General features: G+C 44.7%; 1 protein-coding gene across 5 annotated transcripts in view; it reads right to left on the bottom strand.

Annotated features, from left to right (window-relative positions):
• The window catches only part of FMNL3 (formin like 3), a 55,238-nt gene extending 46,113 nt beyond the window's left edge, over nt 1-9,125 (bottom strand). For 2 of the 5 annotated variants that reach the window (XM_070410279.1, XM_070410278.1), the window contains exon 1: nt 8,670-9,125. In XM_070410279.1, coding sequence (XP_070266380.1) covers nt 8,670-8,795 — 126 coding nt within the window. In that variant the 5' untranslated portion in view covers nt 8,796-9,125. Of the gene's footprint in view, nt 1-7,693; nt 7,844-8,669 lie in introns of those variants that run through there. The other 3 variants (XM_070410282.1, XM_070410281.1, XM_070410280.1) reach the window with 2 other exon arrangements.
• Between the last annotated feature and the right edge of the window lie 5,163 nt (nt 9,126-14,288).

Below are 14,288 nucleotides of genomic sequence, written 5' to 3'. Positions count from 1 at the left end.
AGAATCCTGATTGGCTACCTTCTGCATGCTCCACACTGGGGATCTGAGCCCGAGCCCACAACCTGGGCAAATGCCCTGACTGGGAATCGAACTATGACCTCCTGGTTCCTAGGTCGATGTTCAATGATTGGGCCACGCCGACCACCAGGCCAGGCCAGTTTCAGAGTAGAACCCACAGAATAGAGGGAATCAAGCATTAAACCTACAGGTAGAGGTAAAAAAAGAAAACAGAGATCTGCCTCTAATAATAGGAAATGGGAAAACAAAGAAAGCACCAAAACTATGGCTCTGCCTTCACTTTTACTGCTCTTGAAGCTTCATCTCCAACAGAAACACAGGACAATGAAGGTAAAGATTAGTAGAAGAATATTCTCAGCAGGGGTGCTTATCAGCATTGTGCATAGGATCATTCTTCTTTCTTTTTCTTTTTTTTAATGCCCCACACTGGGGATCGAGCCCACAACCCAGGTATGTGCCTTTGACCAGAATCGAACCCGAGACCCTTCAGTCTGCAGGCCAATGCTCTATCCACTGAGCCAAACCGGCTAGGGCTATAGGATTATCCTTTATTGTGTGAGGATGGCCCAAACACCTTAGGGTGGTAATATCCCCCCTCCCCTCAATGTGATAAACAAATCCTCACTTGTTTCCCAAAACTCCCTGCTGGGACAATACCCACCCCCACCCCACCCCCGCCCCATTTGAGAACCACTTTAACTTAAAGAAACAGAGGTGCTATAGTGGGTACTGTATAGGGCTCAAACATTTATTTGTATAACCTTTATAGATTACAAAGTATTTTCACTATGTTTTTTTCTACTTGAAGCTTCCTCCAGACACTGTAAGGTAGGTATTATCATCACCCATTTCATAAAGGATGAAATTGGCTTAGGAAAGTTCTAGGTTTTGCCCAATCATTCAGTAGGGAGAGGGGGAAGGGGGAGGCTATAAAGCTGGATCAGAACCCAAGTCTTCTGACTCCAAACTGATACTCTTTCTTTCAAACCATCCTGAGCCAGCAAGAGTCTCACACTAACTACTTCCACCCAGAATGGATTTTTTTTTTAGGTTACATGGGAAACCCTGGGAAGATCTAGGGATTGGCTCCCCAGCTCCCTACATGGAAGCTGGGAAAAACTGAGCAGAAACTAACTACTTTAAGCTGTAGGCAGTTCTTGAAACAGGGTAACAGGATAAAGTACCCAAATACCAGCTTACTTAGAGAGGGATGAGCAACTGGAGGAGGGCTATGACATTCTCTAGTCTAGAACTGAGTAGAAATGAGCAAGCAGGGAAAAAGAATACATACATGTCTTCCCTGTTAATATTTGTAGGCACCCAGAGGCAAAACTACCAACCCAACTCCAGCCCTGATGATAATGCTAAGTTAAAGTGGTGGTAAAAGAGATGGGGAGGGGACAAGGGGAAGAGATGAGGACAAGAATTGAACCATCACGGGTTTACAATAGCCAAAACCGTTCCTTTCTGGCAAAATTTGTCACATAAATAATTCTGTTAGCTCCTTGCAGTTCTGAACATTATTTAGAACACCTTTCAAGAAACTCAAAGTACTTTATAAACTGAAAAGAATATGCGTATTAGTAAAGTTGTGAGGTGATAGAATACAGAAAGGATAAGAAAATCTGAAAAGCAGATTCTGAAAGATTTTTGAAAAGAGAAGCAGAATGGAGGGTGGGAGGAAAGGACAACCCAAGTATCTCAAGGACAGAGAGGCAGCCTGATAGCTCCACATCTTTCTTGGGGGCTCAATCTCCCCCATGAAAGGAAAACAAAATACCAAGATGTGGCTCTGCTGAGGGAGGCAAAGGAGAGACTAGAAACGGGAACTCAGGAATTCTAGCTGCCCAGTTCACCTCTTTTCTGGAATCCACTTTTCTTCATCATGGATGACAATCTTAAAATCCTCAAGTTCCCATCTGGGGCTGTTCTAAGAAACGTCCCTAAAATATCCAGAGAGAAGCGAGGGTGGGGGGAAGCTGTGTAGAGATAGCACCCTATCTTATCTTCAAAGAAAAAGGTCCTTCCTCTTCTCTAAAGTGCACTTCCGAAATGGAATGAACCCCCGGCCTTTCCCTGGCACTGCTTCAGTTCAGCTCAGACTTGGTAGAATGTATCCCTAGAATGGAGGTGACCAGCCTGGCTGACCAGTTAACACACGAACTTCAGGAAGCAGCAGTGCAGTCCCCTCGACCACTACAGTCAGTTCTAGGGAGGATAGTTTGGTCTTGACCACAGAACAGGGCCCTGGCTGCAACTAGCCTTCCCAGGCAACCTCAGGGGCAGGGAAGGATCTGTGGTCTCATTTCCTCTCCACCTTGGCTTCTTTTTTCACTTCAGTGAAGATTAGCTCTATTTCCACCACCACCAGTTCCTGTTCTCACCAGCTGTAGCAGTTGTTTCCCCACAGAAAGAGCTATGAAACACTGGTGTGGCTGCCACCTGGACTGTCCTAGCTACAGAAACAGACCCAACAAATCCTGAGTTAAAAGAGCTTTTTCATCCCAGATAAGCCAGCAAGGAGAATAAATTTTAAGGGACAGGAAGCAATTTCAAGAACACACAGTGAATACACTGTTGGTCATTTTATTATTTTTTTAATCTTACATAATAGTTATATGAAAGAAATATTTTATAATGGAAAAGTGTGAAAAATGTATACATTTATTATATAGAAATATGTATATATAATAAAATCCCAATAGAGAGCAAAGGACACAAACAAACAATGGCCAAAACACCTATGATGAAATGTTGATAGAAATGCAAAGTAAAACAAGATATCATTTCTCATTAATGATATTGGCAAAGATTTTAAAAAATTAAATCATCTAGTAATTGTTAGTTTATAGAGAAAGGAAGATACTGACACTATGAGTGAAAAAGCAAACTGGTACAACTTTTTTAGAAGGCATATTTCTCAAAAGCCTTTAAAAAGCATATACCCTCATAACCCATAACTTGACTTCTCATAATTTATCCTAAGAAAATAATCAGAGATGCACACAAATGTTTATGCACATGATATTCATCACAGTGTTAATAACAGTAGCAAAAAGAGAGAGAAAAATATAAGGCAGTAATAAAATATGATATTATAGAGTACTATGCAGCCATAAAATTATGATACTGAAGAATATTTAAACAAATGAGAAAATGCTTAAAATAGTAAAATAAGCCTGGCTGGTATAGCTCAGTGGTTGAGCATCAAACTATGAACCAGGAGGTCATGATTCAATTCCTGGTCAGGGAACATGTCTGGGTTGTGGGCTTGATCCCCAGTAGGGTGTGTGTAGGAGGCAGCTGATCAATGATTCTCTCACGTTGATGTTCTATCTCTTTCTCCCTCTCCCTTCTTCTCTCTAAAATCAATAAAAATATTTTTTTAAAACAGTAAAATAAAAAGTTAGTTTATAAAACAATATGCATAGTATGATCCTATTTGTTAGAATACATATAAGTACATCAACATGTTAATAGAAGATAGTGAGATTACAGGTGATTTTTGTTGCTATTGTTAATCCTCACCAGAGGATATTTTTCCACTTATTTTTAGAGAGAGTGGAAGGGAAGGGGAGAGAGAAACATCGTTGGTTGTCTCCCACATGTACCCTGACCACGGCCAGGGATCGAGCCTGCAACCTAGGTACATGCCCTTGACCTGAATCGAACCCAGAACCCTTCAGTCCGCAGCCTGATGCTCTATCCACTGAGCTAAACCAGCTAGGGCTTAATTCTCTTCTTTATACTCTTCGATATACTTTGTACTTTTTTATATTTTGAACTTCCAAATTTGCTTAACAAATGTGTATTATTTTCATAATCAGAAGAAAAGAAGCTATTCTCCATCCTCCTCCCTCTCTTTGAGGATACTCATATACATTATTCTCTTTTTAGAAAACCATTTAGAAATATGTATTTAGGTACTTAAAAACATATCCTACAACCTGGCATGTTCAATTTCGGGTTTCTATCCTAAGGAAAACTCTAAATAATGAAAAGTCTTTGTACACCAAGATGTTCATCACAACTTGTTTATGATAGCAAATAACCTAAATGTCCAACAATAGGGTGATACTTAAGTAAACAATGGTCCATTCATTTGATGGACCACTGTACAAGCATTTTAAAATGTTTACAATGATTAGCCTGGGAAAACTAATAAAATAACAACAAAAACACCCCAAACTGGAGATTATATAAAACCTTACGCAGAGGAAAAAAATAAAACATTTGGCTGCATTTGGTAAAGGAACTAAAAAAAAAATATGGATGATTTTCTGCAATCTTTTCTTCTAATTGCCCATACTTTTTTTTTTAGAGAATATTACTTTAAGAGAATAGGAAACAAATCTAATCTGAATCTCCTTCTGAACAATGGAAACATTTCCAAATGACAGGGAATCCATTCCACCAGACCATCCTCACACATACATACACACACCTCCCCTCGTCTAAGGCAGGGTCACATAGGAAGGTCAAGCTCCTCTATGTGGCCTAGGGTCTTTTCACTGATGTCTCTCACCTGCTGCTGCTGTCAAGGGCACTTTCCCTCCCCCAAGTTCTATTCCAGCCTGAACTAATTCACCAAAATCTCCAGGGCTGGAGGAAAAATTTCCACCATGGCAATTTGGAACTTGATATTTAGTCCCAACTTTTCCCTAGTCCCTTTCTGTTTCAAAGAAGGTCCGTCAAGGCCTCTTAGACAACCAGCACCCAGACCAGCTTAGCATCCACATCAATGCCACACTTACAGCAAAACCCCAAGTCACCAGGGAAATGTGAGAGGAGGAGCCACGGCAGGGACAGCCTGTCACAGGACCCCACCCTGATGCCGAGAACCTCCTCCTGAGGGATATTCAGGGCTTTTTCTGGTGTCAGAATCTTTAGACTCTGTTTCAAGCCTAAGTAAGTCAGCAAAGAGAAAAACTGTTATCCTTTCAATGCCCTTACAGTCCTCTACCTCCCCTTTCTATCTAAGGAAATGCTGGTACTGGCCAGAATGCTAGCTTCTGAGTAATCAAGGGTGGATGGAATCTAGTCGGTACCAAAACACAGACTGGTGCTTTATCAGACCAGAGATCAGCTCTCATCCTGGTATTAATAAAGAGGAGCCCCAATAACTACCCATCCTTAGACCTCTCAATACTTAACAGAATGTAAGCTGCTGCTCAGACTTGGCGGGGGCGGGGGGGGGGGGGGGGTGGTAAGAAAGAATCCAAAAGAAACAGCATAACAGCAGCCTTGCAACCTTTTTCATATCAAGGCACCTAGAAAACAATACTATTTGTACAGTACACAGGGTATGGTGGAAGACAGATGGGACCAATAAGGGGCCTCAGCTACACCCAGGGACGAAGGGGGTCAGTAGGGAAGTCCTGGGCTGGGTTAGGACTCCTGGGATCAATGTCCTGAACAAATCACCTCATGACCTCAGACTTCGAGCTCTCCAACCTCGGCTGCAGGCTATGGGTCAGATCATGTGTCTGTATCAGAAAGCTGGGAGCCTGTGGTCTTGACTCAGCAATGATACAACTTCCTCAACCAGGGTGCTTTTCAGGGGGGTTTCCATAGATACACTGGGACTGGGGAAGCCCTCCATCTAACAGAGCAGACATATCCTGAGACTGGCTTCATCAGATTTCTAAACTTAAAATCCCAATGTGGGAATAAAGTGGTCTCAGATCTAAGTCATTGCTAAGAACTACATATTTAAAATTACTACTTACTGAGCATATAGTAGATGCAGACTTTGCTAAGTACTTGACTTCCAGTTTCATTAAATCCACATAACAATCTCATGTGGCAAATACTATTATTATCCCTATTTATGAGAGGAAACTGGGGCTCAAAGAGATTAAATAACCTGTTGAGGTCAAACACTTTTCTAACTAGAGACTAGAGGGCCAGTATTTGAGCCCACTTTGACTTGAAAATCCAGATGCTTCATCAGGACACCAGTATGTCACCTCAACAAATCCCCCAAATACTATTTGGCTTTTTCTGAAAGCAAATCAATTATAGTAAAACTGACAACCTTGGGGGGAAAAGGATGAAAAAGGAGCAGCTTGTCTGACTCTTGTCTTGATTGTCTGACATAAGCAAGAAAAGCAGCTGCTCTGGCTGGTGTGGCTCAGGTGGCTGAGCATCATTCCATGCACCTAGAGGCCGTCAGTTGGATTCCCAGTCAGGGCACATGCCTGAGTTGCAGGCTTGATCCCCAGTAGAGGGCAGGCAGGATGTAGCCGATGTTTCTTTCTCTCTCTCTCTCAAATCAATTTTTAAAAAAACATATTAAAAATGTGTTTTTTTTTTAAAAAGCAGCTAATCTATATTGAGTATCTACTAGGTGTCAAGCTCCTTACATACGGCTCATCTTTTTTTCACAATACCATAGTATGGGTATTATTAGCTCCAAATTACAGATAAGTAAATCTATAAAATGTATAGATGAGGCTCAGACTGGTTAAGACAATTTCTAAGACGAGCCCTGTTTTTTTCTACTACACTCTGTTTCTCCTGACTTCAAGAAATACACACCTGAGACTATTCCAGGGTCAAACAGCCAACAGTTAGTATTGTTCCTGAAGGATAGTAATATAGGGCATGTTTCAGTAGCAGAGGAAAAGAGATATTTAAGAGCCCCTAGAGAACTCAAGTCCACAAGAAAGCACGATTTCCCCGTGTTGGAAAAGTGAGGTAAAATCCCCTTCTCTCTTAAGACAGCTAACTAGCCCTGGCCTGCCCTGTTCCAACCCCCATCAGCAGCAGCTCAGGCACACAGAAACAAGACCAAAACAAAAGCCACAAGGAAACAAATCAAAACTTTATACCGCAAGGAAGGCTTGCAAGTGGGTGGTCCAGTTCCCTGATTAACCTGGGTTTTCTGGGTGCTCTGGCTAGTAATCACATGCATTTTGTGGATATTAAGCCATCAACTTGCCAACTAAACAAATTTATCAACCAAGCTCCAATGAGGACATGATTGATTCTGGTTCTGAGCTCTCACAACAAACGGCCTGGCAGCCCCTACCTAAGGCAGCCCCCTACCCAGTCCACCTCTTTCTCTTTCTTTCTCTCCTATTTCAGAGGCTACATCATGCCAGCTCACTGGGGGTTTTCACACCCCCACTGGCGTGTAGATTCCCTCCCACTGTTTTTCCCAACAGTTGAGCTCTTGTTCTCAAGGGCACCAAGTCCCAGAGATGGCCACAGCACATTAGTAATCACTGACTCACCCCAACCCCCTTAGGAGGCATGGGGAAAGGCAGAGGGCCACAGGATGTATGGCCCAGGTCCCTTTGGCCCTCTGCAAAGCTGTGGGCAGAGAGGTGCCAGTAACACTGCTTCCCCTCAGCACCCCATGGATGCTCTCTGATCTGGCTGTGGTGCCAGTGGGCTGATGTCAGGCTCTGCACCATCAGAGAGACCAGGATCTCCAGACAGCTCCACCGATGCCAACAGATCTAATCTCACCATTCCAAGGCAGATGAAACCCAATAAGGCTGCTAAGTCCACAACTTATCCCTTCTCCTGGGCAAAGGCAACGTCCGCCCTTCAGGTCATACCAACAGTAACAGCAGCATTAACACGGTCTCTTAGAGAGTTCTTTGAGGAACTGGGAACTATTTCCACGGGTCCTTTATTTTACCTCTGTTAGTAAATATTCCATCACCTAGTTCACTTTCTTTCTCCAAAACTTCATTTTTAGCTCCATCATCTTTCTGGCTCCATCCCAGTGATACCAGCTCCGATCCTCTCTATCCACCGAGCCACCGGAACCAATGTCCAACTCCCATACCAAAGGAGAATCCCAAAGTCAGCTCTAAAAACTCATCTGTACAGATCATCTGGGAACCTTACAGAAAGACTAAAAAGGAACAGGCAAAGAACACAAATCAGCCTACTAGGGCTTCACATAAAAAGCAGGGGGGGGGAGGGGAGGCAGGAAGGTTTGTGTATTGTTTCAATTGGAAAAATACACTAGTGAAATGGCTTATCCACATGTTCAGCGCTTTTAGGCAAATCCGCTGTAACTTTGCAGGATGCCTGCAGGCCGTTCTGAAAATGAGTAGAATGGCATCACTCTTTATTCCACCTCCTTCAAGATCTGCCAGTCCCCTCCCCGTTCCCCGTAACCTCCCCCAAACATCTGGTCCGGGCTGGGAGTGGGACCCACTCCCTGGAAAGCCTCCATATTAACACGAGAGGCAGCCTCCCCAGGCGGAGAGCCCTGACTGAGGCTGAAGAGTGGCCCGGCCCGAGCTTCTGACTTTCCCCGCACCAGCCAGAGGCGTAGGAATGAGAATGCAGGGGCCTGGGGAGCATGTCGGGGAAGTGGGGAGAAGTGAGAAGGGCAGCAGGAGGGGGGTGGGGGGCAGGAGGAGGAAGTCTGGATCCTGGGACGGTCCGGGGCTGGGGACCCCCCTCCTAAGTGTCCAGTGGCTGAGACCTCGGTCGGAGGTCCCCGAGGGCTGACGGGCCAGCCGGCCGGCGCTGCTCAGAGGCTTCCAGGAAGGCGCTGGGGGACGGGGTCTGTCGGAAGCCCTGGCTGAAAGGGTGGGCCAGCGGGGGAACCGCGGCCAAATCCCACCCCGGCGCTGCGACCTGGGGGGCGGTAGGAGGGGGAAGGGACGGGGCTCCGCTCTCACCAGCACCAGGGCGAACCTCTCTTCCAGCTCACAGGGCTCAGGCATCGGCATCTTGCCGGGCGGCGGCAGCAGCGAGACCGAGGGCGGTTCGCCCGGACCCCCATCGGCGCTTTCCAGGTTGCCCATCGCGGCGGGGCCCCCTTGGGGGCCTCAGCCCCCCACCTCCACTCCCGGGGGCCTTGGGCTCGGCCGCTCGGTCCGGCTCTCCTCTCAGCGCCGATTCCCCGTCCTCACTCCTCGGCCCGGTCGGGGACGCCGGGGGCTTCTCGGGGTTCCGCAGGCGGCCGCCCGCAGTGAGGGCGGAGGCCGCGCAGCGGACAGCGGCTCAGAAGCTACCGGCACGGGGGCCACGACTCTCGCTCACACCGCGCCTCGCCTCTCTCGGCGAACCAACCCGGCGCTGCCCCTCCCCGCCCCCCGCGCTCTTTCCCTTCCTCCCCCGCCCGCCCGCCCTCCCTTCGCTTCCTCCCACCCACTCCCTGCCGGGACTCTGGCTTCCCCCCGCCAGCGCCGACTGCAGCCCGCTCGCCGCGCGCCCCATTCATGCAGGCCCCTCCTCCCGCCCCGCTCCCGCCTGCGCCTGATGGACGGCCGTTCCTGCCAATCACCGCGCCTCCCGCCCCCCGGCGGCCTCGCGCCTGGCGCCCAGCGCGCCCTGGCGGCCCCGATGCGCATCTAATCACTGCAGTTGCGGAGCGTGTGAGGGGTCGGCTGGGACCGTTGGAAATGGACCATTTTCCACGAGGAGCTCACAAGGTATACAAATCAGTAAAATACAGGGCAACGTATGAAAAGGTAACTACAAGAGAAGTGGAAATAACTAGGGGGAGAGAGTACATCTGTCAGGAGTCATCATAAGGGAGATCATATCTGAACCTGACGCTGGAGGACGAGGAAGACGCTGACCGACAGAAACAGGTGGAAAGGCATTTAGGAGAGAACCGTAGCCCAGTTCAGAGGTCGATCTGGCTGGATGTGAAGCTGGAGGGGCAAGAAGAACGCTGTTCTGGGCTAAGTCTGACGGTGGGTCATTCCCGATGATGGGATGGACATCTGTTTTTCCTGCCAGCCGGGCCTCCGTCCCTCTTCCTCCAGCGAGAGCGCTCCATTTCCTCTTAGGGAACCACCTCTTCCCCGTGCTTAGTCCATTAGAACAGAACTTCACCCTGACTCCAGGGGCCCCCATGACTCAGGCCTGGCCAGTCACGGGATTTTCTTCCTCTACCTTCAGAGATTGTTTTAGGAATTGACACTTGACCCACACCCAGAATATGACTCATTTCTAAGGCTTTCACTGGAGCCATCAAGACAGAGGCACTCTCTTTCCAATGGGGTTGCTGACTGGTTAGAAGGTAAATCTGGAGCTGCAGGTGGCCACCAGGCCACCACCCATCGCTCCTCAAGCCTGAGCATGAAGCCAATGCGGAGGAAAGCAAAGCTAAGACGTGAAGACAAAGTCCTAGTCGCATGCTGAGAATCCACATCAAACCATGAAGTTAACACCTGGACTTTTCATTCATGTATTTAACAAACACTGAAAAGCTAATTATATGTCAAATACTGTTCTAGGCAGTGAAGATACATCTGTGAACAAAAAAAAAGGCATACATCGTGCCCTCTTGGAATTTACATTCTGGGTAGGAGGGAGGTGGACAATAAATAAGTAATAAAATATACAGATGCTAGTGATCAGTGTTAATAAAAATAAAACTGAAAGGGGATAGAGGTGGGAGGGGGTTGAAATTTTAAATAGGACCATCAGAGAAAGCGTCACTAATAAGAAAACATTTGCATAAAAATCTGAAGTGAAGGAGTAAGCCATGTGGCTACCTGGGGAAGAATGACCCAGACAGAGGGGATGGCTGAGGATACACTGTGCCTGGTGCAGGGGTCCTCAAACTACAGCCCGCGGGCCACATGCAAATACAAATATTGTATTTGTTCCCGTTTTGTTTTTTTCCTTCAAAATAAGACATGTGCAGTGTGCATAGGAATTTGTTCATAGTTTTTTTTTAAACTATAGTCCGGCCCTCCAACGGTCTGAGGGACAGTGAACTGGCCCCCTGTTTAAAAAGTTTGAGGCCCCCTGGCCTGGTGTGTTAGGAACAGCAAGGAGGCCAGTGTGGCTGGAGTGTAATGAGCAAGGAAAAGAGTAGAAACCAATGAAGTCAGAAAGGTAACCAGAAGCCAGATTGTGCAGGGCATTGTAGGATATTTTAAGGACTTTGGCTTTTCTCTAAGTAGGTTAGGTAGCCATTGGAGGATTTTAAGCAGAGAAGTCACATGCTCTAACTTACGTTTTAAGCAATCATTATGGCTCTTGCATTGAAAACAAACTGAATAGAGGCATGGGCAGGGATACCAGTTAGAAGACTATTAAAATGATACAGGTGAAAGATGATGGTGGTTTGGAGCAGGATAGTAACTGTACAGGCAGAGAGAAATGCTCAGATTCCTTTTTTTAACCTCTAAATACTTCCGTATTTCTTAAAATTGAGAACATTCTCTACATAACCACAATGCAAATGTGTCAAAATCAGGAAATTACCATTGATAAAACACTATTATCCAACCCACAGGCTTCATTCAGATTTCACCCGTTGTCCTACTTGTCTTCTGTAGTACGGATTTTCAGGTCCAGGATCACCTGCTGCATTTCAGTGATTATGTCTCTTCAGCCTTCCTTCATCTGTATCAGTCTTTTTTTTTTTTTTTTTTTTACTTTAAAAAAATTAATCTTTTTATTTTGGTATAAATTGAGATTTACAGAAAAGATGCAAAGATACAGATTCCCAGTATATCCTTCACCTGTCTTCCTTTAATAGTTACATTATACATTGTATATTTGTCAAAACTAATAAATGAATATTGGTGTATAAGTCTTAATCCTTCTTTCTTTGTTCTTCTCAACTTTGACACTTTGAAGAGAAAGAGCCAATTATTTTGTAGAATGTCCCTCAATTTGTATTCATCTGATACTTCATTAGATTCAGGTTATACATAGGTAGCAGGAATACCCCAGAAGTGATGCTATTTCTTCTCATTGATCCTATCAGTTGATAGGCAATTGTGACTTGTTCCCATATTATGATGTTAACTTTGATAACCAAGTCCTGGATATGTCTTCCAAATTTCTTTACTTAGTTACTTTGTAATTAATGACAAACCTGTGGGGAGATTGTCTGAAGCTACGTGAATATCCTGTTCCTTATAGTACATTGATGGCTTCTACCTGAATCAAATTATTACCATTGTCAAATAGTGGTGTGTTTTTCTTTAAAGAAGATCTCAGCGAGATGAAGGGGGTTGGGGAGGAGAGAGAGAGAGAGAGAGAGAGAGAGAGAGAGAGAGATGAGATAGAAACATCAATTGGTTGCCTCCCAAACATAACCCGACTGAGGATCAAACCCGCAACCTGAGTATGTCCCCTGACTGGAAATTGAACCACCACCTTCTGGTGTACCAGATGATGCTCCAACCAATTGAGCCACACTGGTATCATTCCTTCTGCATTTATTAGCTAACACTTTACCATAGGGTCTTCCCTTCTCCCTTGTTTATTTACTTCTGTCAAAATGGATCCATGATTCTGATTTTATTCAATGGACTATAATCCATTACTATCATTACTTATTTTGATGTTCAGATTGTCCTAGATTTGGCCAGTGGGAGCTCCTTCAAGCTGGCTTCTGTGCCTGTCATTCTTTGAGCACATTCTTACTTCTGGCGCAATATGAACTAGGCTTACTCTCCCAGCCCTAGGCCTGAACACAGTCATTTTACTAAGGACCCCTGTTAATGGGGAGTGATAATAGAGCTCAAGATCTGGAAACTAGCTGTGCTCATTGCCACTAAGGTATCATTGCTTATGTCCTGTCAGTGGACAGAGTGAGAAAAATAGCCATTTTATATCATTCTTGCCTTTCACCATTTTATATTTATAGCTCTTTTCTCTCACCATGAGAAGCCTGGCTCCCCAAAAAGATCAGTATATTTATTCCTTTGCTCAATTCTACAGTGTACATAAATTTCCTTCAAAATTACTATTAACAATAAACCTACTGCCCTAGCTGGTTTGACTCAGTGGATAGAGTGTCAGCCTGCGGACTGAAGGGTCCCAGGTTCGATTCCGGTCAAGGGCACACGCCTGGGTTGTGGGCTCGATCCCCAGTAGGAGACATGTAGGAAGCAGCTGATCAATGATTCTCTCTCATCATTGATGTTTCTTTCTCTCTCCCTCTCCCTTTCTCTCTGAAATCAATAAAAATATATTTTTTTAAAAATATAATAAACCTACTAACCTATGAAGTCAAACTTAAGTTTTCATTGCACTTCTTTTGTCCTTTTACTTTCAGACTGAGGATAATGAAAGTACTATAGATAAAAATTACTTGAGTTCTTTCTTTTCCATTTTTCTTTTTTTTTTAAAGTATATTTTATTGATTTTTTACAGAGAGTTAGAAACATCAATGAGAGAGAAACATTGATCAGCTGCCTCCTGCACACCCCCTACTGGGGATGTGCCTGCAACCAAGGTACATGCCCTTGACCTGAATCGAACCTGGGACCCGTCAGTCCACAGGCCGACGCTCTATCCACTGAGCCAAACCGGTTAGGGCTCCATTTTTCTTTAATACGGTTGTTAATCATTTGACATATTGTTAAGTTTATTTATTTTTGTTTCCAAAATTGAAGTTAAAAAGAAAATCCTTGTTGATTTAACTTTTGGCATTTTATTGATGACATGTCTTGGTGTGGGCCTCTTTGGGCTCACTTTATGTGAGACTTTCTGAGCTTCTTACACCTGGATATCTATTGGGAAAGTGTTCAGTCATTATTTTGTTTGTTTTGTTTTGTTAATCCTCACCCAAAGGTATTTTTCCATTGATTTTTAAAGAGTGAAAGGGAGAGGAAGAGACAGAGAGAGGCATCGATGTGAGAGAGACACATCAATTGTTTGCCTCCTGTATGCACCCCAACCGGGGCTGGGGAACCTGCAACCAAGGTACATTCCCTTGACTGGAATCAAACCTCGGACCCTTCTGTCAGTGGGCCGACAATTATCCACTGAGCCAAACCGGCTAGGGCTAGACATTGTTTCTCTAAATAGGTTTTCTGACCCTTTCTTTTTCCCTTTGCCTTCTGGGACTTCTATGATTCAAATGTTGGTACACTTGATGTTGTCCCAGAGGTCCCTTAAACTATCCTAATTTTTAAAAATTCTTTTTCTCTTTTTGCTGTTCTGATTGGGTGATTTCCACTTCTTTGTTTTCTAGCTTGCTGACTCCTTCTGCATCAACTGATCTGTTATTGATTCCCTTTAGTGTATTTTTTTGTTTGTTTTGATTCGGATATTGTATTCTTCAGTTCTGATAGGGTTTTGTTTTTTTTTTATCCTCACCCAAGGATATGTTTACTGATTTGAAATAGATAGAGAGATGTGAGAGGTACATCAATCAGTTGTTCCTCTTATACACCCCAACCAGGGACTCCACCTGTAAGCTATGTATGTACCCTGACCAGGAATCAAACCCACCACCCTTTTATGGACTGAATGATGCTCTGTCAACTGAGCTACACTGGCCAAGGCTGATAGGTTCTTCTTTTTATTTCCTATCT

The sequence above is a fragment of the Myotis yumanensis genome, unplaced genomic scaffold (genome assembly GCF_028538775.1).
Source record: "Myotis yumanensis isolate MYYU_CA2020_CCGP unplaced genomic scaffold, mMyoYum1.0.hap1 SCAF_3, whole genome shotgun sequence".
Taxonomy (NCBI): Eukaryota; Metazoa; Chordata; class Mammalia; order Chiroptera; family Vespertilionidae; genus Myotis; species Myotis yumanensis.
This window is presented reverse-complemented; position numbering and strand designations above follow the sequence as displayed.